Genomic DNA, 27,527 nt, shown 5'->3' with positions numbered 1-27,527 from the left:
CGCCCCGTGGCTCCTAAGCGCAAAATTTGCCGATAAACGTGAATAATGGATCGCGGGCGAATAAAGGCGGCGCTATTGATTTGCTCACGCGAGTACACTCCACAACCATTAGCTACCGTTGGCAACATTGGCACCACATCATTGTTTATTTAAGCGAGCCGACGCGCCCGATAAAAGTCGCGCGGGGCCTAATGGAAGAAATTCTAATCAATGCCACTCACCAGAGAAGTGGAAAGAAAACTCATTAGCTTTTGGCGCCGCGTTACCACGCGTTAGCGCCTAGCTAAAACCGGAATCCCAAACATTCAAAAATATATATATTTTTTGGTTTGTTTTTAGCGGTATATTCGCAAGATGTTAGCAGTTAGCAGTGGCGGCGCATGCTAAATGCTAAGCTAAACGGTCGTCCTCCCGGATTGAGAAAAATGGACGTTTGGCTTCACTCGGCTCGTCATTAACGTGCCGATGGCAACGTGCAATTACGGCCCGCGATCGATAGAAGTCGCCGCAGCCTCCTTCATTAATTGCTAGCATGCTTTCATAAGCACGTGCCGGCCGGGATTCCTGACATTGATTTTTTTGATTTTTTTTATTTTGAGCGGTGTCATCATTGAGCACTCGGGAGAATTGCTTCGAAGCGTATCCCGCCGTCCAATTAAATAGTTTATTGCTCAGTGAATAAATAAATGAGAATGTGCTCGTATTATGAGATCAAAATCAAATCCATGTAGAATCCACCATCATTAGAAATGCATTGGGGAAAAAGTGACGGAGAGAAAAATAACACATTTTTACATGTGATGTGTTTTCACAAAACCTGGCCTATGTTGCACAGATTAATTCATATATATATATATATATATATATATATATATATATATATATATATATATATATCTAGTAAAGCGGTATATAAGTGAAAGTCCATTTACCATTTACTTATTATTCTTATTCATTTTTTCTGCATATTTGGGGTCAGATGATACTACGCCAATTATTGTAACCATCCGTGGTTAAGTGACAAGTGTTAATACATGATCATTATGATTAATATTTTTTGGGTGATTAATCAAAAGAGTAAACACATTACTTGTTCACACGAACACACACAGACATATATATTTATATAAACCACAAAAAAAAAAATATATATATATATATATATATATATATATATATACACACACACACACATTTGTTGTATTTTCTGAAAATACAACAAATCCAAATCAGAGAAGTTTTTAAATACATACTTTATTTGAGAGAAACTACAAAAATGCATCAATTTTACACTTTTGAAAGGAGACGACAAACTACCGATTTGCTCGTTACCCCAAAGAAGAAAAGTGCAGCTTTCTCTTTGTCAAGCCGAGGCGTCCGAACGCGTGAGCGGGCGCCTCCGATTGGCCGAAACGGTCCGCCGGCACGTTTTCCCGCAGTCACAAATTTTCCGATAGCATGCGGGAATGTGGATTTTTCACTTTGGGGAATGTGCGTCAGATTTACGTTTTCCAGCGCGGAGCCAGTCGGAATCCATTTCCATCATGCGTGCGTTCTGTGCGCGAGACGCAAAGTTGCATGCTGGGAGAAAGAGGTTGCATCAAAAGAGCCCCGCAGACACTTTATCGCCGTGAAAAATGTTGGATGCTCTCCCCGCATTACCTTGTGCACGCATCCATGTTTGTCAAGCGCGCAAAAACTGCAGGTGGACTTTGGCCTAGCGGCTTAGTATCGACGGGAGCTTTCGCTTGGGTGGTCCGCTTTATGGACCGGGACGTGTCTTTTCATGTGTCATCTTAGCAAATAGCGTGACATCATTGGATGGCCGCGCGAGCAGGAAAAAAAAAAGCCGCGCGATTGGCCCGGCCCGCGCAGTAAACAACAATGGAGGACGTCTTTCTTTTTGACATTTATGACGGGGAAAGACAAGCTTTTGGTTTTTGTCTTCTTTCCCATTCAGGAAGCGATCATTCTTATTCCAGTCGTCAAACTGCTTGGCTTCGCCCGCTTTGCAGTACGGCACATGGTACTCCGTCGCAAGGGTTTCTTCTTTAATTCGACAAAGATTTACCACTTTCCCAAAAAGAAAAATACGATGCCGGTTAGGAAAAATTGTTTCCTTAAGATGTTGCACTTAAAAAACAAAACAAAAAACAAAAACGAAATCTGATGATGATCCCGAAAAACAAATTGTATTGCACTTTCCTAAAAAGAAAAAATCACTTTCCCCAAAAGTAAATGTTTAACTTTTAAAAGAAAAAGTAGTATACTTTTCTTCAAAACTCCCCAAACTAATGATGCTCCCAAAAATTCTAAACTATTGATGGTTCACTTTCTCAAAAAGAAAAAAATCACTTTCCCCAAAAGTAAATGTTTAACTTTTAAAAGAAAAAGTAGTATACTTTTCTTAAAACCTCCCCAAACTAATGATGCTCCCAAAAATTCTAAATTATTGATGGTTCACTTTCTCAAAAAGAAAAAATCACTTTCCCCAAAATAAATGTTTAACTTTTAAAAGAAAAAGTAGTATACTTTTCTTAAAACCTCCCCAAACTAATGATGTACCCAAAAATTCAAAACTATGGATGGTTCACTTTCTCAAAAAGAAAAAAATCACTTTCCCCAAAAGTAAATGTTTAACTTTTAAAAGAAAAAGTAGTATACTTTTCTTCAAAACTCCCCAAACTAATGATGCTCCCAAAAATTCTAAACTATTGATGGTTCACTTTCTCAAAAAGAAAAAAATCACTTTCCCCAAAAGTAAATGTTTAACTTTTAAAAGAAAAAGTAGTATACTTTTCTTAAAAACTCCCCAAACTAATGATGCTCCCAAAAAGTCAAAACTATTGATGGTTCACTTTCTCAAAAAGAAAAAAATCATTTTCCCCGAAAATAAATGTTTAACTTTTAAAAGAAAAAGTACTATAACTTTTCTGAAAAACGCCCCAAACTAATGATGTACCCAAAAAATTCAAAACTATGGATGGTTCACTTTCTCAAAAAGAAAAAAACACTTTCCCCAAAATAAATGTTTAACTTACAAGAAAAAGTAGTATACTTTTCTTCAAAACTCCCCAAACTAATGATGCTCCCAGAAATTCAAAACTATAGATGGTTCACTTTCTCAAAAAGAAAAAAATCACTTTCCCCAAAAGTAAATGTTTAACTTTTAAAAGAAAAAGTAGTATACTTTTCTTAAAAACTCCCCAAACGAATGATGCCCCCAAAAAGTCAAAACTATTGATGGTTCACTTTCTCAAAAAGAAGTTGATCGATGAAATTACTTTCTTAAAAGTCATAACATTGAAATAGTTCATACTTCTAGATCTTATTTACTCTAAAAGCTCTTAAATGGCTTCCTATTACCCCAAAAGAAAAAAAAAAAAAAATGTTATCTTCCCGTACATAATGTGTACCGTTACCGTGGACACACACACACACAGACACACACACACACCGCGTTGACTATTGAACTCATTTAATGCTTAAAACAAATACAAGTTACTTCACTGGGTCATCACAATTTTTAACAAGTGTATTTTTTTTCCATATTTGTAACACCCTCAGAAATATACATTCACGTGGCTTCGGACAAACAATTTCTCTTTTTGTTTTTTTTTCCATGGCCATCAATATCCTGAACCATAACATGGACATTAAAAGTGTCGACTGGCGCCCCCTAGTAGTGGTAAACAAAACACGAGCATCGAGGGGGAGGGGCTTAATGTGGCGTCTCTAGGGCTGCAGTCCCATTTACTTTACACCCTAACACACACACACACACACACAGTGGACCTACACTCGCAATCTTATGTACACTATTTACAGCGTGACCAATACAAAAAAAGTCGGATGGAATGAAGTTATCGTCATTATTATTACAAAATGGTACGAGAACGTAAAAAACGAAAAAAAAAAGACGTCATTTGTGCTTGGACAGCATTGGAATCGTTTGTAATCTCTTTGACGGGTTTTTGTGCTTACAAGTGTGATTAAGACTCATTTTTTTAGCACTTAAAAAAAAATGTTTCATGGCGTGAACTTAGGCACTGATGCACCGGAAGATAAGACAATAACATGGAAAAAAATAGATTTTCGAGCAAAGTCAAAACGGACGTCAAAGAACAGGACTCGGCGGGTATTTAACTCGAGTTTAAAAAAAAAAAAAAAAAAAAGGAATCACACCAAAGAGAAACATTGACGCTTTCTGTTTTTGTAACATTTGAAAAAATCTTGACATGCTCAACTGAAAAAAAAAAAACATTCACCACTGAGATGCTTTTTTTTCCCCTCTTTCATTTATTTATTGTATTTATATATTTATATATTTGTCATATTAAAACGCACTATCATTGCTTGTGTGCCCATCAACTTTTGACTGCGAATGAGAACAAAAAACACACACGCTCTCACACACAAACATGCACACAGTGGAGGAAATAATAACTTGACCCCCTGCTGTACTTGTAAGATCGTTAAAAGTCGTGAATTTTACGTGCCGTATTTTCCGTGTTGCAAGGCGCGAATAAAAGTCTTTATTTTCTTCTTGAAACAAATCAATAGTGTGCCCTACAATCTAGCGCGCTGACGTGTCAACTGGGTCTAACATTTGTCAAAATTTTAATATGAATCGGTAATCCCGTTTGACTGACCGTTAGCCCATTTTTCGCTGAAACGGGGACGTGAGGAGGACGAATACGCACGGTACGTATGCTAGCAGCGATAAACCAATCAGATATGTGCAGTTCATACGCCATCGGCAATAAATAATCGGAAAATCCTACGTACAGAACATACGATGCCAATGAACCAATCAGAACACGTTACGAAATACGCACGGTACGTATGCTAGCAGCGATAAACCAATCAGATATGTGCAGTTCGTACGCCGGCGGCAATAAATGATCGGAAAATCCTACGTACAGAACATACGATGCCAATGAACCAATCAGAACACGTTACGAAATGCGCACGGTACGTATGCTAGCAGCGATAAACCAATCAGATATGTGCAGTTCGTACGCCGGCGGCAATAAATGATCGGAAAATCCTACGTACAGAACATACGATGCCAATGAACCAATCGAACACGTTACGAAATACGCACGGTACGTATGCTAGCAGCGATAAACCAATCAGATATGTGCAGTTCGTACGCGGCAATAAAGTGATCGGAAAATACGACGTAATTCGTACAGAACATAGGCTGCTAATGAACCAATCAGAGAACGTTATGTAATACGCACGGTACGTATTTTGGGAATTTCAAAACATTGCGAATACATTACGAACCTTTGTTAGCCAAGCCCACATTTGAGAAAGCGCCATTTAATAAGTTGACTCTATGAAAGGGTTAGTACCCCATAATCTATTTTTTTCTAATCGTATTTTTTACAGTGCGCCATATGTTTTGGAAAAGACGGTAATATTGTAATAGATGGAATACCGTTTAAAAAAACACTGTGCGCACTATGTACGGGTTAATGCACCATAATCTTTTTTTCTTTCACATCGTACGGCGCCGTATGCTTTGGAAAATACGGTACTATAGTAATAGATGGAATACCGTTAAAAAAAGCACCCTAACATATCTATTACGATGTGAAATTCTGCCAGATCGGCAAATAGCGGCTAATTCTTGCCATCTCTAGTCGTCGTGGAAAAAGACAGCTGCTCTACAACTTAATTTCGAGACGTAAAAAAGCTGCCAAAAGAAGTGAGGGATAATCCAATAGACCTGAACGTGGTTTGAAAACCAAAAGACGAGAATTCCAAAACGGATTCCTTCGATCCGGAGAGCTTGCAGACAAATTAAGAGCGCGGCCTCAAAGCTCACGGAAAGTTCTTTGTCAGAAGCTTTTTGGGACCTCGGTCACCGGGGAACGGGTTCTCCATGTGCCTCTGATGAACACTGAATGGGGCTTCGGAAAAAGTTCTGTGGTGGGATGAAAGCAAAATAGAGCTATTTGGCAAGAACTCCAGCCGTCGTGTTCAGAGGATGAAAAAATGTGAGGACAACCCAAAGTACACCATCTGGGCACTCAAGCATGGAGGTGGAAACAGAATGTTTTGGGGTAGGTTGGTCATGAACAGAGCCGTGTACTGTCAAATCTTGGATGTCTCCACAGCAAGAACCCTGACGGTGGCTCAGGGATAGGTCTAGACCCAAATGAGGCCAGGGGTGGCTCTGGAAATAAAATGAAGGTCATGGAGATGTTTAGTCAGTCTACAGACCAAGTTCATGAAATAAAAAAAATGGAGATGAAGCTTTCCTTGGGGATATTTTAAAGATTCTATGTCTGAAGATAAGAATGCTGATATCCGTCCTGGGATTTGTGCTTGGCATCGTTCGAAAAACGCTTTGACGGGTTTAATAATTGAAATTACCGTGAAAACATTCTGTGACAGGGATCGACCTCCTATTTTTTAAGGGACATCAAATCAGGACAATATGATTGGCTGCTTGTGGAGTTGAGTCAAAGAGCCACCTTCTTTGAAGGTAATAAAACGTCGGGAACGATATTTAAAAAAAAAGGACATTTCCGAGCTATAATTTAAAAACCGACGCAAAAGAGGCGTTGCGTTGATCACGTGTTTGGCGACCGAGTTGACAGAGGCTAAAAGCCATCTTGTACCATTTGTGCTTGTAATTTTGTAGCCGGTTACCACCTGTGCGGAGAAACTCGGTTGGATATTCGTGGCCCGCCGTGATATTTTTGCTCACCGTCAGAAGCCAATAACAGCCCATGACCACTAGTCACGTGACTGTCTACGAGACAATGGTTTCCCCATCATTTGTAATTGTATATACTCCAATTTTGATCGTTATATTTTCACCTGATATTCTGTCTCCCGGGACTAGTAGTTGTCAAGCATGCGCTTTTGCGTTTTCCGTCATGTACTGCGACTTCTTCCGTCCAAACGTATAATTCCAGCAGGGTATCAAATCATCAATTGGCCCACTGTAACATAAGGCGTAATATTTTTCCAAGCACTTGGTAACAGTGATTTTTTTTTTTAATATCGTAAAAACAAACATTCATTCTCATTGAAAAAAAAACAAACAAGAGACATGAAAGCAGCAGACGACCCGTCTCGCTCCGAGACGGCCGCCATCATGTCGGAATTCCCTTTGATAGGTCGGAGGTTACGCTTCGGTCCTTGTACGATAAACAGACGCTTAGCGCGCAACCTCGATAGCGGCGAGCGCTCGGGTGTCGTCGATGACATTTCCCACCCCCTCGAGCGCTTTTGTAAATGTCACCATACGTTGGACGAGGGGGTGGATTGATACGGGCGCTCCGTTCCGTCTTGTGTTGACCTCTCCCCGAAAAACACAACAATAGCTGCTGTTGTTTCGATGGCATTATTACAAACCACGTTAGACGCACGATGTAAAAAAAAAACAAGATATAAAAAAAGCCACGATGAATCCAGTGTCAGACTTTGTTCCACAAATGTGCCCAAAAAAAAACCCTCCACCAGCGAACAGTCTACGACGATAAGACAGTTACAACATGAGGATCCAAGAGATTGAAGACACTGATGAACCAATCGGCTCTCGCCACTCCCAAGAGTCTCAAAGTTTGCGTCCCTGTGGGGCTCCAGACTAAAACTGATCTTCAACTAAAGATGGTTGGTGAACGGTGAGGCGGGTGGGGTTAGTGAGCGGGGGATTGGAGGGACCGGGTTGACCAAAGCCGGAAAAGAAAGTCACGGTGTATCCAGTGTCGGACCTCTTGCCCGGCGAAACAAACCTCAGCCACGAGGGCGGTCTACACCTTTGCGACATGATGATCCGTCAAATCTGTGTCCAGTCTCAGCCGTTCTTGCTCACGGGCAACACACGAAGGGCGGTGACTAGAATCTTCTTGGCGGTTTAAGGCGTTTCATCGATCCAATTTAGATGCTACTTTACCCTAAACCTTGAAAAAAAAAATGACTACTTGGGGTTGGATTTGGGGACTCTGAAAAGTCATGAATACGGGATTGGAGATGAAAGTCAAAAGTAGCCAGTAGCCTCGATTTGATTTTCGTCGGATCGGGTTGTGCCGCCGCGGGACCCCCGACGAAAAACCCTTCCGCCAGCGAGTGGTCTACACGTTTCGACATTTACAAGATGATCCTTCAAGAGATCCAAGACACTAACGAACCAATCATCTAGGCAGCGGGTAAAAATTCGCGTCCCGGTCTCCAGACGAAAACGGCGTTAAATATAGTTGATCGCGGGGGGTCGGGCGTGGGGAGCGGGGTTAGCGAGGAAGGGACGGATAGGGCGGGAGGTCCGAGGGGTTGCAGTTTGAGCGGTGCGGGTTGGTGATGGAGTTGGGGGCGTGCCGCCGCAAGGCCGTTGGGCTTTCTGGGGGGCGGGGCCCGCTACACGTACCACTCCTTCTTGGAGATGACCGAGCCGTCGGTTTGGGAGATCATGTCGTCGGCGATCTCGGGCTCGGGGTCGTACTGGAAGGCCAGAGTCCGCTCGTCGTAGTCGCGGCTCTCGCCCTCGTCCACCGTGAAGTAGGGCCTCTTCAGGTCCTCGGCTTCTGCGTCAAAGTCGCGCTCGCCGCCCGTCTGCGCGGGTTTCTTCTCGTCGTCCGAGTCGTCCGGGTACTGCAGGTTCTTGGGCATAGGGGGGTGCGCCGGGATGCCCCCGCCGCCGCCCGCCTTGCTGTAGCCGTTGCCGAACACGTGCTTCTTGGTGCTGTAGTCGCCTTTGAAGGTGCGCTGGCGACGGCGCAGGAACACGAAGAGCAGTATGGCGGCGGCCCCCAACAGGGCCACGCCCCCTACCGCCACCCCGATGGCCACGCCTGCACTGTGCTGCTCCGGCGGGATCTCATCGCCCCCGCGTGGGTTGTTAGGGAATTCTGGGTAGGAAAAGACAGATGGAAGGGAGTGTGTCAGTGCTCTGGTGGGAGGAGGTGAGACTGTGCAAATGGAAGGACGGGAAAGACCGGGACGGGAAAGCAAAGGGGAGACCCTACCCCGAGCCCTGAGGCGGACCCTCCGACTTCCCGACCCAAAGGAGGCGGCATGCAAATTTCCACTGGACAGACAAAAGCACGGAGCCCCAAACGTGACACGGAAAAAGAAATTGCGGCTGCGATGCGGTAATCGTTTATTGCGGAGGGGGTCTAGACCTCGGATGTCAAAGTCCAATCGTTGAGTACTCGTATCGGTCTTGATCCAAAGTCATTTGCAGATTTGTTTTTTTATGGATCGGATGGTAAAGATTCTTGAAAGACATAAGAATACATCTTTGGCATTGATTGCGTTAATACCCTGATATTTGAAGGAAAAATATCTGAGATATATATTGCGTGTCAAGAGTACTAGCGGTATCAATACTTGTTGTCATTATCAGTGAACTACTCAATAGATTCCTGAAGATTTGTAAAAATACGTCTTTGGTATTCAATGAGTTCGTCTTGAAAAAATTGAAGGAACAATAATCTGTATTGGGTATCAAAAGCACTAGTGGTATCGATACTTGTTATTTTCAGTGATTACGCAATAGTTGAGTACTCATACTGCTATCAGTCTTATTACCAAATAATATAAGGTTCTTTTTTGGGATTGAATATCAAAATTTTCCTGAAAGATATGCAAAAATTCATTTTTTGGCATTAAATGAGTTAACTGAACATTTTTGAAGAAAAAATACACTATTTTAAATCAAAAGTACTAGTGGTATCGGTTATAATAGCTGAGTTCTCGTACTGATATCAGTCTGAAAAAAATGATATTGGTTAGCTATTAGCTAATCTTTATTTTTTGTAGACTTTCAGGAGTGTTATTTAAGCTAACTGCATTTAGCAATAGGTACAAACAATATACTTTAGTTATTTTTATAAAACTTGTATGACTGTGTCGATACCGTGGCCACATTTGAACCCCCCTTATGTCCCCGCATGTCACATCTAGGGCTCCATACAAAAGTGCAAAGTGAGTAAAAAAAAAAAAAAAAAAAAAATCATGCATGAACCTGGAATTGTTCGGAATTCCACTCGGTCAACAAGCAGCGAACACGGCGGCGTTCAAAGATGATCATCAGATCGAAAGCGACCAAAGCAAAGAGCCAGCGAGCATCGAAAGCGGCCGTCGCGCAAACAACGGAACGAGGGCGTCGGCTACGCAAACACAAAAACATGCCCGCTTCTGTAAGCTTTCCTTTTGACAAGACAAACAAGGGGAAACTTGCATTGAGACAAAAAAAAAAGCGATAAAAAAACAAAGTGAGCTCTCAAGTCAAAACCTGCAGAACCATGACATCATCTACTTCCTCAGGCTAGGAGAACACCACGCCCGACGGACAAGCAGCCCGTCAAAGTCAATGAATGCATCAACTAATTCATCTTACATTCCTGTTGTTGAAGTGTGTCTCTTTGTCTTGAAAGTGTAGTCAATTAATTAGCCATTTCATTCACCGCAGTTGCCCGTCCAGGCGGGCCGCATTCAAAATCATCCGCACGTGACGTGAAATATATTTGACACAACATAAAGGAACTGTCCGCAATTTTGATGAATACAATCTATAAATGATACGCTGGACATTGCTGGTATGCTCTGAAAACACTTAACGTTCTTTGGTAGCAAATTCCATGTTTTCTTTTATCGTCATCTCATGAATTTGTCACAAACAGTTGAGCCTACGCTTTCCATACGCTTTACAGCCGCCCATGGAGGCGAGCCGGAATGAATCGTTTCAATTTCCCTCTATGATGTCGCCAAGACTTGCGCTGTTCATAACATACTGGAAAAACTAATACTTGGTTTCACTTGTAGTGTATGTGACATTTGAAATGTAGACAAATGTTCATGAAATCGTCTTCTATAGTTGTAGGGCAGGCAGTTGTAAATGAGAACCGACATCTACCATATTCAGTGCCATTGACAAGAATTCTTGTCTTTCAAAATAGTAATAACAATAATAAATAATAAAATTCTGGTCAAATACAACACGTGACGAATTCTTACCTAATGTAAGCCAATTGAGCACTGTAGTGATCACTGTGACCATTAGATGGCAGTGTGTCCTCACTTATAACACAGCTATTGTCTACATGCAATTCAATGTAAGGACTTGAAGTCATTCTTTCATATGATATGAGTGAAAATGCTAAAAAATACTGGCCCTCTCAAGCTTTCATTTTCCAATAACGCTTAGCACTGAAAGGGTTAAGCATGATGGTGTATTATAGCCTGGGGCCTGGCTTTGTTTTCGTGCTACACTTGTATTACTGTTGAACCACAGACATGGTGTTAACTTTAAGTGTACAAGATAAAACATGAAAAAATAATTAGTATGAGTGCAGAAAGAGGTACACCAGCGCCTGACGAATGACGGACCAGAAAAAAAAAAAAGTCAAATGTTGCCCGCTTTTTGACGGTGGAAGAATGGACAACTGAAGGACAATTCCAATTCCGTCTGGCTTGACAAAATGACGGAAAGGTGGCAGGGCTCTGACGAATGTCGGACCAGCAAAAAAAAAAAAAAAAAAAAAAAAAGGAAGTTGCCCACCTCCGTTCATATTTACGACTAGCTTTGATGGAACACATATGGCAGGTTGGCAGCCCGTCCAGGCAAGCCTGAAATAATTCTCCGTTTTCTCGTGAAGGCTTTTCAAGGCAGATGACACACATATCATCGGTTCACTCCGCATTTATTTCCTTTTTCCGTTTCATTTCCCCACAACGGCCCATCTCGGCGAGCCTGAATGAATTACCCGCATGATTCATGACGCACCATAACTTTGTCCACCGATCAATCGCTAAAATATTTCAACAACCGAAGGCACGGCGAAATACATTTGCTATCACTTATCAGGCTGTAAATTTTCGATTCGTCGCCGTCGATATCGTTTCGATAAAATCCGCTTCCGTCACCTCGCTATTTCCCTTCCGGTCGGACGTCCCGAAACCCGCCGGATTTCGTCACTTAAGCGTTTGCGGCTATAAATCTTCCTCCTGATGGGGACGAACGCGAAAACGCCATGATGAATGCACTTCTACGGGGATGGCGCCGTTGACGCATTCAAAACGAAAAAAAAAAACATAAAAGCTGCAGTATTTCATGTTATTCATCGCCCATATAAATCCATCACGCCCTTGGATTGAATTATCGCCTTTCACGGCGCATCTTGGCACCTATTAATCTCAATGGTACGTTTTAGTGCTTCCAAGTCAAGGTTAAGGCGCTATCGGAATATTTTGCCGGCGCGTCGCTAATGGAGGCCGCCTAGCGCGCGCGTCGCCGGGAACAGGATCGGGGCTGTTTTATCAGTCCCGTGGCAGGTGTTGCCGCGGGCGACGATGCGTCGGTGGAACGCCGGCTCCCTCCCGCGCGCTGTCAAAGACGATTCCACACCCGCTACGTCACGTCCAATGCGCGTTATTAATAGCGTTTCAATAACCGCGAACTGAGGCAAAAACATCACGCTGGGCTATGTGGGTATTCTATTTTCGTTTTTTTTTTTTTTTTTTTTTTTTTTTTAAGCGTGATGATTTCTACAGTAGGGGGAGGACCGACCTAACTTCTCATTAACTCATTCAATCCCGGGGACGTACCGTATTTTTCCGAATACAAGCCAAAACTTTTTACTGATGATTTGAGACCTGCGGCTGATGGTCCAAGTGCGGTTTATCTGCCGCTATCTTGAGTTATTTTATTTTTTTTAGGGGGGGATTGAATGTGTGAATTATGTGCAAAATACATATATAAAATATGTATTTAAACAATACAAAACAATAAATATAAACAGAAATCTCGCTTTTTGATGTAACTACATTTAAAATTTTGAGTTTACCTGACTGGCTGACTCTAAATATGAATAATTTTCTCCTTGAGAATTATAATTCATCTCTCCTGTTGTGTTGTTGGTCAAACTGAGACTTTGAATGTTATTTTTTAAATTATATTACTATTATTTTAAGGATTATTCATTTTACGTCCACGTTTTTGAAACCGTTACCATATTTATATCGTATTTGTAAAATATATTGCATGTCCTCACATTATTATGTTGGCATCTGCCTAAGTCATACCCCAAAATTTTTGGAAAATAATCAAAACGTAGTTTTTGATACTGTACCAAAAACGGAATCCAAAAATGTAAACAAGTATGCAAAAAAAAAAGTTATGAAAATTCAGTTTATTCTTTTTTTTCCCCCCCAAAATTTAAATATCACAATTATAAATATGCAATTATGCTATGTGGTTGTATTATTTTAATCCATGCAAAGGCACACGCCTATCATGAATAAAAAAAAAAATGACAATGGCAATTTGTGCCGACGAACAATGGACCGAAAAGATAACATCAAGGTTATGCAGCCGTTGAATACGCTCTTCGAAATAATATCCTCCTGCAGGCATTAGATCTAACGCGAACGTTTCTTGCGTTATTTTAATATGGACATAATAAAAAAAAAAAAAGAAAAAAAGACGGCCTCGTAGCGTCATCTTTTGATTTGTCCTCCCCCCTTGTCGCCTGCACGTCGGCCTTGTAATTTCCTTCTTTCTTCTCCCTTCCATCCTCGCGTTACCGCCACGCCCTATGTTTCACTGTGTACCCCCCCCCCCCCCCCACACCCCCCCACCGCAATGTTCTCGCAGGAATGGTGATGTCTCATCGCCGCGTGTGCTGACATGTAAGCGTAAAGGCGAGCGGCTGCAGGTCAAACTCGTTTTTTTGTGTTTTTTTTTTTTTCCACCTCGGTCCCATTTGCCGGTCGCGTTCCTGCCCGGGTCGTATTTACCTTCGTGGAATGCACGTACCAAAATGCGATACGGCGCGTCCAGAGATATGCAAAAGTGTTTGGACATGCCTTTGATTATATCTATGCCGTATTATTCAGACTATGAGGAAAACTGATTATATATATAGTATATTTTGGGGAAATTTCCAGATATATAACGTGCACGGCGTTATAAGCCGCACCGTGTTATAACGCACGAGGAAAAAAAGAAACCAATACAGCAAATGGGTCAAACTTTATTCAACTTCAATTTGATTCAATTTTGGATCAAAATCGATTTAAACGCGTCTTACAGTCGGAAAAATACGGTAAATCTATCAACGGTTGAGAGGCGTAGGATCTTGATGAAGCTATGATACGTGAATAAATTGGAGGTCTGTAATTGTATTCACTGTTAAACATGGGTGTCCAAACTATGGCCCGGGGGCCATTTGCGGCCCACCCACCGCCCAATTTTCTGGGACCCAAGGCATACGTTGGAAAAGATGTTTGAAACGGCCCAAAAGGTAGATGAAAAAATGGGAAAAGGTGTTATCCAAAACAAAAAATTGCTGCTTTTGCAAATGGATTTCATATTTGACACATTTATGTTTTATTTATGTTGTACTATGTATTTTATGAAGTTTTATGACATCCAGGTCGATTGTTTGAGCAAATTCCTTGAATTGCTCACCCAATTATTATTTTAGTTTAATTTTGTTTTGTTTTGAAGGACAGGTCCGCAGACTGAGTGTTTCACCAAATTTCATGATATATAATTAATGATACAAGGTTATTTTATGGATTTATGTGTAATAAACGATGTCACCGGTGTGATTTCTATACAACTGCTACAATTATTCAAATGTTAAGTTAACCAGTGTTCTAAAAAAATGGCTGGTGGGGGGGGGGGGTCGTTTTCGAAACTGCGATCGAACCCGATAAAGGTAAACGAACCGAATCAAGTTATCGTGAAAATCAATCTCACAACAATCTGAAGATTGCAAAAGAATATAAGCAAAAGTACTCAAACAATACAGTATGACAGCGTTAGCTTAAAAGCTAACTATGCTATAAAGGCGCAACCAAGCGACTACACGCGGTCAAACTTGAAGAAACCCAAATAAGAGAAATCTCCGATTCCATTGTCCTGAACTTAATCCCACCGGTAGAAAATTCAAAGATCCGGTCTCTCTCTTCGCCGCGTCCGATATCAACTCAGGTTTGAAGCCGACCGGCTAATGGGATTAGGGAGACACAGGCCCTCATTACCCACATGAATCAGAGGTCACCCTCCCCAGGAACACGTCCTTCCAACTAGTCAAAAGCAGGATAAATATGGGAAAAGGCTTCCCGGTAATCCTCGGCCTTCCATTCGCGGACGCCTCGCCTCTCTTGTTATCGGAGCCTAATTAGCTCGGAGAAGACGGAGAACATGAAAGGGTGTCCGTCGCTCGGTTCCCATAAAGGATCAGGTGATGCCACTCTTTGACACCTGCCTTGGAAATTTTGCCAAACTCCTGGCGGGGACAACAAAGCTAAGAAAAAGCGTTGAACTCAAGAAGAATGATTTGCATTGTTAGCGCAGGAGGGGGAAGGATCACCCATTTTCGGTAAAGCCGTTCTACCGGTTCGTCCGGAAACCGATAACCCGATTTCAATCCAACGCAAATTTAACGTATCGCTCCAACTTAACTTTTACATGCGCCGGCCCAAGAGCTGTCCTGAGCCATAAGAAAACAACCTAGCATCATTTTCGGTTACGTCCCTATTCAACACTTTTGATGAAATGTAACCCTTGTGCTGCATTGTGTCCATTTTTGGGGGGCTAATTCCACATCATTTTCACTGTATTTTAGCCACACTCCTGGAGTTGTGATTAAAAAAGTGGTCGTGCCATATTCGACGTTGACATGTCACCATCTGGGTGAATTTTCAGCTCCCTGGTGTCTTCTTTTAACGCTTTGATGTGAAATACCTGTGATGTAAACATCAAAGGATGAGACAAAATACAGTTAAATCTGTGACTCCGACTATTTATTATCCAATATTATATTTTAGATATAAATTATATTAATATTATCCTAATATTTATTTGAATTAATGAAATAATTTGAATAAAATGATTTTGTTTGAATGTATACTTTATATACATTTCTTACGTTCCTTTGTAAAATAATGATTATTGCCCGTATTTTTGTCTTTGCGAAGGCGGCCATTTTGTTCCGTAATGTGCCTTTAAGCAGCAACAACTGGCCAGGCCTCCTTAATGCACTTTTTGCCTGCGAGAGGCTGCAGCGGCGAGTGGATGTGACGTAAGGATGAGTTATTGGGTCAGTGCGCATTACGCCGGGCAAATCTGCAGGCTCCTGCTCTTTTTAAGCAGCAGCAGCATTTTTTCTTTTTTTCAAACAACCCTATACACTTATTTCTGCAGTTTTTTTTTCCAGGGGCCCAATCACCGCTTCTTTATTTGCATTAGCATTTTTTTTTATACATATCTTAAGCTGGCGGCACCCCGGGGAGCCGTGACATCGCCGCTGAGGACCGAGGACGCTCGGGCTGTCCCGTCGAACGCTCGTTTCCTCCGCAGAGGCCAAACGAGCGGAGCCGGCAGAAACAAACGTCCACGATAAATCCCACTCGCCTGTCACGTGGTCTCCCCCGGTGATATTTTATTCCTTCACAACAAGATGGAGGAGGGTGCCCCCGAGCCCCTTCTCCATCTTGTCAAGCCTCCGTCTATGCGCAAACAGTATTTTAGAAAAGATTCAAACCCCTTTGCAGTGGATCTAATTCACATGTAAGCAAGGGACGATAGTCGATTTTGATGGTGTGATAACAACGAGCAAACATATCACAGTATCATCGTTTTAAAATTAGTTCTTTTTGTTTCATTGAACAAAATCTATTTTGGCAGCCATTTTCATATTTTCAAGAGAAATTTTGATCGTCACAAACAAACAGCTTGGATTAAAACATCAATTCCGAGGTTTTAATTACCATTAGCTTAAACGCTAGCTGAACTAAAGCGCACGCGTGGTCTCGAAGAGCGCCGATGCTAATGCCTCATTTGGATAATGAGGAGTGATCTTGGCAGAGGCGAGCCCTCCCGCAGCGAGGACGCCTCGTTGCGCCGCCCGCCTCCGAGCACGTTTGCTCTTCAGCCGACGCGGCGGAAGAGCGTTTCGGCTAGCGACAAGGTCGAGACCGGTCAACCTGCCCGGCGGCGCGCGGCCTACACGCTCATATACGACAGCGGTTGGCAACCTTTCTTTGCGAATGGGATAGGTTTCACAACGGGCGTTATTTTTGACAGACCATAATAGCAGCAAATAAAAATGAACGATTGATATCTTGGTGAACGGCCAACCAAGTGAGTGCTCAGCAACTCGTTTTCTCGTCAACAAGCTGATCCCATTTTGGGGTATTGGGAGACAGCGGTACCGCAATTGCTTTACTTACAGTGGATATGAAAAGTCGACACAACCACTGATGGTTGCAAACACACTCGTTCACATTCGGGCTGAAGCTTGTCTAATTTGACGACCTTGGCTTACCCTTGGGCAGTAATCTGTCCAATTTTTATATCTTTACACCAAAGACCACTTCTTTAAACTCATCCTGACATACGGCACTTGCTGGAAGTGTTTGCCTGTGGCTCAGACTCTGTTATAGCTGCGCCTAGCATGAATTAGCCGCTAGCTAGCAGCACTAGTACGTTTACCAGTGGCACTGGCCCAGTTTTAGCCGGAAATAGCATAAATTAGACACAATCTAGCGGCACTTGAGTGTTTACCGGTGGTGCTGGCTCTGTTATAGCCGAGACGATCATAAATTAGCCGCTAGCTAGCTGCGTTGTAGTGTTAACTAGTGGCTCAGGTTCAATGATAACAGAGTCTATCATAAATTAGCCACAAGCTAGCAGCACTTGTGTTTACTGGTGGCTTTGGCTCCATAATATGTGCTTCTAGCATAAATTAGCCGCTAGCTAGGAGTGCTTGAGTGCTCCATATAGGCTGGCATGATAGAGAGAGTTGACTACACATTTTGATACTCACACTGTCACAACAGCTAACAACAAACCAAGCTGACTTAAATGGATGAATAGAAGGAAGTAGTATGCTGCTCAGCACCCACCACACCCTGCAATTAACTTCATTGATTTCAGTGTTCAAATAATTAAAAAGTGAATCAAAAAGTGTGCTTGATACATTCGAATCAAAGAATCGTGGCCCTTGCATCATGAGCTAAGTTTGACAAACCTGTTTTAAACCTGTACTATATAAAATCACTTTTTTTTCCTTTTTCATTTTTACTGCTTTACTGTACAAGCCACATATGCAATTTCTTATTCTTTTATTTACTTTCTTCCATGAATAATGCAAACCGACGCGCTCGTTGTGGAGAGCGCCGATTGAGATAGACGGCGAGGTGACAAATAAATTTTACACGGCGAACGGAGCGCAGGCGAATGGTCGCGCTAACATGCTAATGCACGCCGGTTCATCGCCGCTTTAATTCCGTAGAGAAGCAGCGGAAGGCGGAGGCTGGTTGTCGTCTGATAAAAAAGAAAAGAAAAACAAGGGTAACCGTCACCCCGTGTGCTTCTCGGCTTCCTGGTGTGTGCGTCTTCACAGGAGGGAAAAATAGTTTATGCGCTACCTGATTTACCTTAATGTGACGTAAACACGCGAGCGTTTCCTCATTCTCGTCACGCGCGGAGTTAAGAAACGCTTTAAAAGACGAGGCGAGAAACAAACACGGATGTCAGCTCCGCTGAAGACTCGCAATTGGATCATGTTGACAAACGCAGAGATTGCATTTTCTGCCAATGCAAAATTGTCTCGTGCTTAAAAATGTATGCTAGGTTCATTAGCGTTTATAAGTTGTCGTTTGTTTATGAAAACAAATATTAGGATAAGAAAGATGGCATTTTTACAAAAATTATATTGTCCAATGTAAAATATGCAAAATATTGGGGTATGTTTACAAAGTGTATGCTACGTTCAAGGGAGATGTTTGTGTTTACGAAAACGTAAATACAATTAATGGACACTTTAAAACCCTCTTGCTATGTTTGTTTACAAGGAACAGAAAAAATGTCCCTTAGTCACTTTGACCCGGGCGTATTTAGTAGCTAAATCATGCCTTAATGTTTATAATCCAAATCCAATGTTTTGTTTTAAACTGTAACTTATGTTCATTTCTCAATAATAGCAAATATGTCTCTGGGTCGATATGACCCGGAGGTGTGTGAATTTATCAAACAGAGCCAAAAACTAGTTGTTTTTTTTTTTATTGGAAACCCACTTACAAAGTAAATAAGACAACACTTAATTTATACCCAGTTATTACAATTGTTTCACTGGAATATGAATAATATCGCGGGTCAATTTGACCCACAATCATGCCTAACTATCCAAAAGCTTCCAAACCTTTTTTTGTGTAATCCTGCTACTAAAAAAAAAAAAAAAAAAAAAAAAAAACAGGAGATTCGATTCCTTTTTCCCCTCAATCAGAACATCAATATAAATCTTGGGTCATTTTGACCCGGGTTTTGCTTATTTAAAAAAAAGTGGCAAAACTGAAAGGAAAATTCTTAAAATGTTGCAACAAAGTTGCATGCAAATGCCATTTTTTATGGTAACTATACATAAACAAAGTGGAAAGTTTTGAAAAACAGCATTCAACATGAACCCGGGGTCAATTGGGTCAGTTTGACCCGCAACATAACAAGAGGGTTAAAGGGTACTTAATATTAGCATAAGTATTTCCGTTAGTTTGGTTTAAAGACCCAGAGGTCTTTAAAGTAAGAGTAAGAAAAACGTGCTTAGAAAAGATAATCCAGGGACTACATTTCATCAAACTATATTTATATTTTGTATTTTTGTCACTATGTCTTGCATTTTTTTTTTTTCTTGCGAACGTCATCCGAAAGTGTTGCACTATTCCCGCATTGAGAAAAAAAGTGAGAAATCCACTTTGGTTGTAAAGCAGGCAAAGTTTCTTTTGGCCTTCAATCCTTTCCAAAATCCACTTTCATCACGTTTCTGAGCCCCATCTCATTTCTGTTTTTTTTTTTTTTCCCCCTGCTGCCGGATTTTCTCCATGTGCGCACGCTCTTTTCTCCTGTTCTAGACGGATCTGGTTGAACAAAAAGCTTTGTGCACCTCGACGCAGATAAAAGGAAGCTTCGATTGACTTCGGAAGGTTCGCCCACTGACTGAACCTCAACTTATCTGATATTATCTTCTCCATCGTTGATCCCGATCAAAGAGGGATATCAAAATATAAAGCGTTTTCTGAAGGTAGACAGGTATGGTGCCCTCATTGGGCCAGTTAAAAGAGCAAAACAACATCAATGTGTAATTGCTAGGTTTGCTTCGTGACTTCGTTTTAAAGTTCGTGGTTCGGTTCATGTTTAGTTCAGTGAATAAACAAACTTTATTTTTCAAAGAACTATGGTGCCAAAGAACTAATGGTATATTAGAGTAGGAACTACATTGAAGTGAGTTGAGGTGCTTCGTGTAGCGTTTTGGTGGCATTTGGCAACATGGTTAGGGATAGATTATCGGACGGACAAATATTCGGCAATACGACAAATATCGGAATCGGCTTTCCCAAAAGTGCATTAAAAACGATCTTAACTTCCGGGAACATTTTATGTTTTCAGATGAAGTTTATAAGAGATTCTGCTGACCTTGGAAACACTTTGATTTTGGTTGAAATTAACAAAGGGAAGTGAAATTTTAACGTCTGCTAGTTTGACTTTTCGGAGAACTTCATTTACTATCGAGAACTATGGATAGAGTATTTGTTTTAGTTTTCATTGACTTTTTCAAGACATGCTGAGGAACTTGAAAGCTTTAGATTTTATATATATTTTGTAATTACATTTTAAAATATAAAATCATGCAAATCCAAAATATTGTTCAATAAGCAAATACTTTCACCAGAGTTAACAAAGTAAATTTGACGCCAATATTTTCCCTTTTGCTTGAAATGAATGATCTCCAAATATCGGTTATTGGCCTATTGGTATCTTCCCTGATCTATCGCCAATATTCATATCGAGAACTATGTTGAAGTGAATTGTGGAGATGTCTTTGCTGCCATCTTGCGGCCAACTTTTAAACTGCACTATAAGCGATTACAGTATGTCCAATTATTGGTTATTGGCCTATACTACTATTGGTATCTTCTCTGCTCTATCGAAAATCATCGTATCAAGAATTATGTTGGAGTGAATTGAGGGCATTCGTGTGGTCTCTGCTGCCATCTTGTGGCCAGCGTTTAAACTGCACTATAAACGACTACAGTATATTCCATGTGGGAGTTTTAATCATCACCCCATTTTGTTGTCTAACTGCGTTCGATCTTTATCGTTTTTATGGCAAGATTTCATGGGCGTCAAACATTTCCCAGCTGTGCGATAAAACACCTTTGTGTGGGTGCGGTTTCATTTTTTTTTTTTTTTTAACGATCGTCGACTGACGGCGGGGGGAAAAGAAATGTTCCCACGTTTGACGGTACGGTGAAAACAAAAGAGAACAACGGCAACAAAGTGGGCGATTGTGGCATAATTGTGAGGCCTTTGCCAACAGCGAGGCCATTCATCAGCACTTATTGTGCGAGCAAGAAAATGAAGACGGCGGCATCAATTTGTCGGGCGAACAAAAACAGAGCTCGCTTGTTTCCGAAGGTGATTAGCGTAATGAAGGGGCTGATTTCCTTCTCTTAAATGACCATAGGCGGCGCGGCGCTTGACTGCTTTGGACAGCGCCAGATCAAGTTCATTTAACTGTTTTTTTTTTTTAAACGGAAACACTTTGTTTTGATGAGTTTGAAGACTTTTCTTTGATGCTTACGCAAATGTGCGTAGTGTTCATCGAGACTCGAAATTGTCCTTTGATGTTTCCCAAAAGAAACGTTAGGTTGAAGACCGGGGAAATGTCTTTGGTGTTTACACAAAACACAACCATTACCGGTAGATTCATGCTAGACTGCTAATTGCCCTTAATGTTTACGAAAATGTACGTCGGGTTTGTGAGCAATGACTTGTCTTTGATGGTTACACGAACGCACGCGTAGACATTTGTCTTTGGTGTGAAAACGAAAAGAGTAAATCTAAATAAGCACCTTTATATGTCTTTTCTGTTGGGTTGCTAAGCTAGCAGAGTTCAGCTGGCACAGGAAGTAAATAGAACGGAAATAATTGAGCTTTCCTAAAACCAAATATTTAAATTAATCTTCAAAGTTAATGCTTCAACTGACAACTCTATTATATATATTATTGAGTATAGTACACTAATATATACACATATATACATATAAATATATGAATACGTATGTTTTAGATCTTTTCGTCCAACAACAAACTTGATTCAAATGATCAGGATCGTTATCAGGTTTCCTCTGAGCTTGCTGATGATTTGATCTTTTCAATCAGTTGCGTTGGAGGACGGAGACATCAAAAACGTGCAGGATAGGGGTAGTGGCCCTCAATGACTGGGTTTGGACACCCCTGCGTTAGATGAACTGATGAAAGAATTTCCTTTCAGCTTATCAGGTGGTGTGTTACGTTTATGAAAGATGAAATTGTCTTCTACTGTAGTCATAAAAATATATTTCAAACTGTAAGGTTAAAATAAGATCGTGGAAGAAAATTAACCTGACCCTAACCCTAACCCCTAACAATCTCCAACTCCGGACTCCTAGAGGGAACTCTGAGTGTCATTATATTGTATTTTTCTTGAAATTTCCAATTTTCTAGTTCTTGGAACATGTCAGCCTCATGACAGACAGATGTGACAGACTTCAGCTTTTCTGTGACACTGACCGGGATAAACAGAAAAAAACGATATGATGGATAGCTTTCAAGTTCCACTACAGTGTTGCAAAGAAGAATTTACCAGCCGTGGGTGAGTAGAAATTAAATTTGACCTTTCCAATTTGCTGCGGGGATTAGTTAGCACATCAGTAGCTCTTCAACTCCCCTTGATTGCTGAGAATGACTTGTTCAAACGTTGGCAATCTTAACCGCTAGCTAGGGATGAATTCCTGTTAGCTAACTGTGTTGTGATCTAGATCGTTTCAGGAGTTGCTTGAGATTTGCGAATTTAGTTTAAGACTAGCTAGTTTACTGCCAAAACAGGCTATAAGAGAAGCTAGCCGTCCCATAGCTTTTGCACCAACGAAAATGTCAGAAGTTAAAGTTAATCCAACTATTTAGGAGATAGAGATCAATTTTAGCTAACAATTTTTTTCTTGAATCGATTCGTGTTTCTTGAGTAAATTGAGATGTGCTGATTGCAAGTTGGTAACATCAAAAAACAATTGTGGATGTAATTTATTTTAGGATAGCTGATTGGCTGCCAAAATAGGGCGTATGAAAAGCTGACACCCCCTTAGCTTTAGCATGAAATGAGCTTAGTCTGTGGCTTGTTTTGATTGATTTGACGAAATTATGGAAGCAAAATGTCAGAATTTCAAGTTAATACGCTAGCTTATTTGCTGCCGAAATCGATAAGCGAAAGGTGGGCAACATCAAAAGTCAGTTGTGGGCGCAATTTATTATTTATTAGACAAGCTAAATGGCTACCAAGATGGCTGTACAGTATAAGAAGCTAGCATCAGCATAGCTTTAGCACGAACTATGAAACTTGATCGAAGGCTAGTTTAGATTTGGTAAAAATATGAAACTCTTTCAAGTTTATCCAACTTTTTAGTAAATGAAGATTAATTTTAGCTATATTTTGCTGCTTAAATCGATTATCGTTTAAATAGTTACTTGAGATTGCAACAGTTTAGTCGCTAAAACAAAGTTGGTCAATCAACAGGTTTTCATGCACACAGATATGATTTCTGGAAATGAGCTCAACCACACAAAACATTCCGAAACGAATTACAATTTCACTCTGCTAATTTGTTACCCAGACAGGCTAAGCCCCAGGTAGGTTCTAAACATCCCGCGCCCTTCGAGAACTGATTAATCGGATCGGACCAGTTGTCAGCTTCTCCTCCGTAGAGTTACGGAGCGAAAGGGGAATAAGCTATTTGTTTTGGTGAAACCAGGCCTGTTTTTTTTCGGTTTATCTTACGGGGAGGAGTGATTAAAAGACGGGGGTACTTCATTAGATTGCAACGAGCGACGCGCGTCCTTGGGAGAAGCGCCCCGTGCCCACGTGACTCGATGCCTTCCCACCAAAACTAATTGAAACAAGGCGCTCCTTGGCCGCCGCTATCTGCCGAGCGCTGACAAATGGCGGCGCGAAGAGCGAGAAGCTTGATTAAAATTTGCCTCTCTTAAGTGCTCCATCAGTGTTGCTTCCCGCCGCAAAGAAAACAGATTTTCGCCGCTACGCAACAGCTTGTCTCGGACGCTTTATCTCGGCAAAAACTGGAAGCGGGGATGTTTTTCCTGGCAGGTGTATAATGCTGTGTCAGTTCACGCTCATGCATAATGCACGTCGCACGCAGCGGCGGCGCATTCGGATAACGTCCCAATCTTGATAGACGCTGGACGTCTTATATATATATTTTTTGTCAGCGCCTCGGATACAGTTCGGAGTCGGCGGGAAAAGGCCAAGTCCTGAGCAAGTTATTGACTAAATATGTAATGATTACATTTCTGCCCTTTAAAGCAGCATTTGGAAATCAAATTCAAAAGCAGGTAAACAAACTTGTCTTGGAGGCAAGAAACTAGAATGGATCGGAAACCAGGACCCCCCCCGAAAAAAAAATGAAGCTACAAGAACAAAAGAAACAATCTTAGCATTTTCAGACCGCAAAATGACATTACTCTACTTATGATACCTGTTAGCCGCCAACAAGTCGCATTAGTAGACTGTTAGCAAACTTTTGACTGAGATAAAGTGCATTAAAATGCTAACGTGATGAGACAATACGCTCTGGCCGGTAGTTAACGGCATCTAGCTTCTAACAGTTAGCAGCTACACGCTCTTAGTCTTTTCATCTCAAGTTAGCATTTTTGTTGCACTTTTTCTTCGCCGAAAGTGTGCACTTGTCCGACCGACAAAAACCTGAAGGCTAACGTGAGTTAACTGGGTGCTACATGCTAACATTACAATGAATAAAACGCTTATAATTTTTGTTTTGGTCCAAAACATTTGAAAGTAGCTGATTGGAAATCATACTTAAAAGCCGTGAACTGAAAGAAACTAATAAAGTTTGTCACAAATAAAGTAACAAACTAAGAAAGTCAAGAAACTCTTGAGTGTGTAGCTAATCAACAAGCTAGTAGCTACACTGATTTTTAGCAATGTTAATCACTTTGCGAGCTGTGAGCACAAATCAAGTGTTTAGCATTTTATAAACGTCAAAATCAAAAATTCTGGACAACTGTTACCTGCTAGCAATGACACGCTTACTTTATCCACTGTACGTCAGTGCTAAGTTTGTCGCAGGTTAGCATTTTGTCTGATGTTTTCATCCGAAATACTTTCAAAATAAGCGGTTCAAATTCATTGAATGTCGAATCATTTTGAATAAGATACACGTATTCCCTGGAAGCAGACGCTAGTCGCTAGCTGTAACGTATCGTGAGAAACAATCATTTAATCGACATCGTCATCTCAATATTTTGATTGGTCATAGGTTTATGAGGCTCCTTGGACCAGAGGAATTTAAGAATCCTTGAAAAAGACACCCTGAGTTTCTCTTGCTAATGGTGTTACAAAAACGCACCAGATCTTCAATAAGGAAATGGCATTGTACATAACGAAAACAAGTCTGGACCCGCACCGGACCAGGAAACAGTTTCATCCCTCTGTCACGTAGCGCCTTGAAGCGAGACGCGCGTGGGCAAGTTCCAACACGCCGCCGCATTCCTCCACACATCAAACAGCAACCAACCCCGTGTTTGACAATCATCTGTCGCCCTTAAATTTGACAGGCCGCCATTTCGGAATTCCCAGCTGCTGCGTTGAAGAATACTGCGACCTTTTCACCGTTCGTGTCCGAAAAGCACCATCGTGATTCGGTTCGTTGCAGAAAGTCGAAACAAACATCTGGACAAAAGTAAATTCTTGACTCGACCTAGCTAGACCGCCACTCGGTTTTCGTCGACTCATACCAGGACGCTTTGTGTCAACTGCAAAACAATGCGGGAAAACGTGAACGAGGTTCAAATGGCGTTTGCAAACATCCAGCACCTGAATGTGCTTAAATGAAGTATCGGCTCTCTGGAGTCACTCAACACAGACGACAGAACAAAGCCTGCTCATTTACAATAAATATAGAAAATGACTTCAGTGCCTTTCCCTCTTTGTCTTTGCGAGGGATTGTGTCGCATTCAGGGGCACTCGGTATGAGTCGATTGCTTCCTTGCTTTCCTGTCTGGTGACTAACGGCCGCCTCTCACGCCCGAATGATCACAATATACCGGCCTATCGGGAAAGAATAGCAAAGAGAAAAAAAGACACTGTATGGCAGCTGTTCTGAGAGACGGGATGTGAGTCAACAACAAGCCAAGCGAGTTGGAACACACCCCCCCTTTCCCCCGCCTACAAGGTACGCAAAAATATAAAAATCTATCCATACGTTAAAGTCGCTGAATCATCCATCCCATCAATAAACCCGCTATCCATTTTGCATCCAGCTTTAATAATAATCATGACATTCTGCTAGACTCACAGCTAGCAACGACTTATTATGAGCTACATTGGAGAGCTAGCTAGTAAGTCGGGACAAAGCCAGTGTTATATGGGAGTCGCTAACCAATGACAAGTTGAAAATAACAACAAACATCACAGCGATAATTTGACGACTTTTATCCAGGCGCCTCAATCATTTAGCTTGTGCTAAGCTAACTTGCGCCAATAAAACAAGCCTGTATTTCCTGTTTTTTTTAATTCAGTCCATAATGTCATAAAGTAGCAGTTCAACAACCAATCACGTAGTCAGTGCTAAACTAGCACTTAGCGATAGCCCATTCGCCACTCAAATGCTACTAGCTTGCATTTTAGCAAGTCAATTAACCAGTGGTAAGCGCACAGTAATTTATCATCATCAATCCTCAGTCTGTTACACGCCACCAGGAAGCATTTTAGCAACATTACTTGCGCATTAAAAGCTGAAATTTCAGAGACTTCGTAAATGCATGTCGTACTAAGCTAGCACAAAACTAGCTCCAAGTGTTATGTGTGAGCCAGTAACCAATGACAAGCTAAGAACAAAAAATAGTGATAAGTTGAGTACTGTTAAGGGCCTTAATCATTTAGCTAGTGCTAAGCTAACTTATACAAATAAAAACAATCCTGTAACTCCTGTTTAGCCCAAACTTTTTATTTTATTCAGTCCATATATTGCCAAAAACTAGCATTACAACAACAAGTCACTTTGTCAGTGCTCAAGTAGCGACTGCCCATTTGCCACTCACTCACTCAAATGCTACTAGCTTGCATTTTAGCTACCACTATCTCTTTACCATTGATAAGCAAACACTTTGTAATTTACCATCATTAATGCTAAGTCTCTTAAACACAACCAGGTCGCATTTTAATAACATCACCATCGCATTCAAAGCTACCATTTTAGCAACTTTGTCACCTTATGTCGTACTAAGCTAGCACTTAGCGACTGCCAATTTTTGTCAGCCGCTAGTCACTTAATGTAACAGAAACACCTAGCATCGATGCTAAGCAACCGTTTAGCGACTATCCAGTCGCGACTGACTTGCTAGCTGTTAGCCAACCAAAAATAGCACCGAATAGGGCTGCTAGCGTCGTTAGTAGCGTTTTGTCAGTTATGAAGCCATGCCAGACAGA

The 27,527-nt window shown here is 41.3% G+C and overlaps 1 protein-coding gene across 6 annotated transcripts in view; it reads right to left on the bottom strand.

Moving 5' to 3' along the window:
• Positions 1 to 27,527, bottom strand: part of nectin1b (nectin cell adhesion molecule 1b) — a 207,474-nt gene that overhangs the window by 89,797 nt on the left and 90,150 nt on the right. The window contains exon 7 of one of the 6 annotated variants that reach the window (XM_088426925.1): positions 3,462 to 8,867. The exons of the other annotated variants lie outside the window; for them this stretch is intronic. Within the exon in view, the coding sequence (XP_088283051.1) occupies positions 8,377 to 8,867 (491 nt within the window). The 3' untranslated portion in view covers positions 3,462 to 8,376. Of the gene's footprint in view, positions 1 to 3,461; positions 8,868 to 27,527 lie in introns of those variants that run through there. 6 annotated transcript variants of the gene reach the window in all.

Source organism: Hippichthys cyanospilos, chromosome 11 (assembly GCF_059441005.1).
Source record: "Hippichthys cyanospilos isolate Australia breed blue-spotted pipefish chromosome 11, RoL_Hcya_1.0, whole genome shotgun sequence".
NCBI classification, from domain to species: Eukaryota; Metazoa; Chordata; class Actinopteri; order Syngnathiformes; family Syngnathidae; genus Hippichthys; species Hippichthys cyanospilos.
The sequence above is the reverse complement of the archived record's forward strand: the minus strand, read 5'-3'. Positions and strand labels throughout refer to the sequence as shown.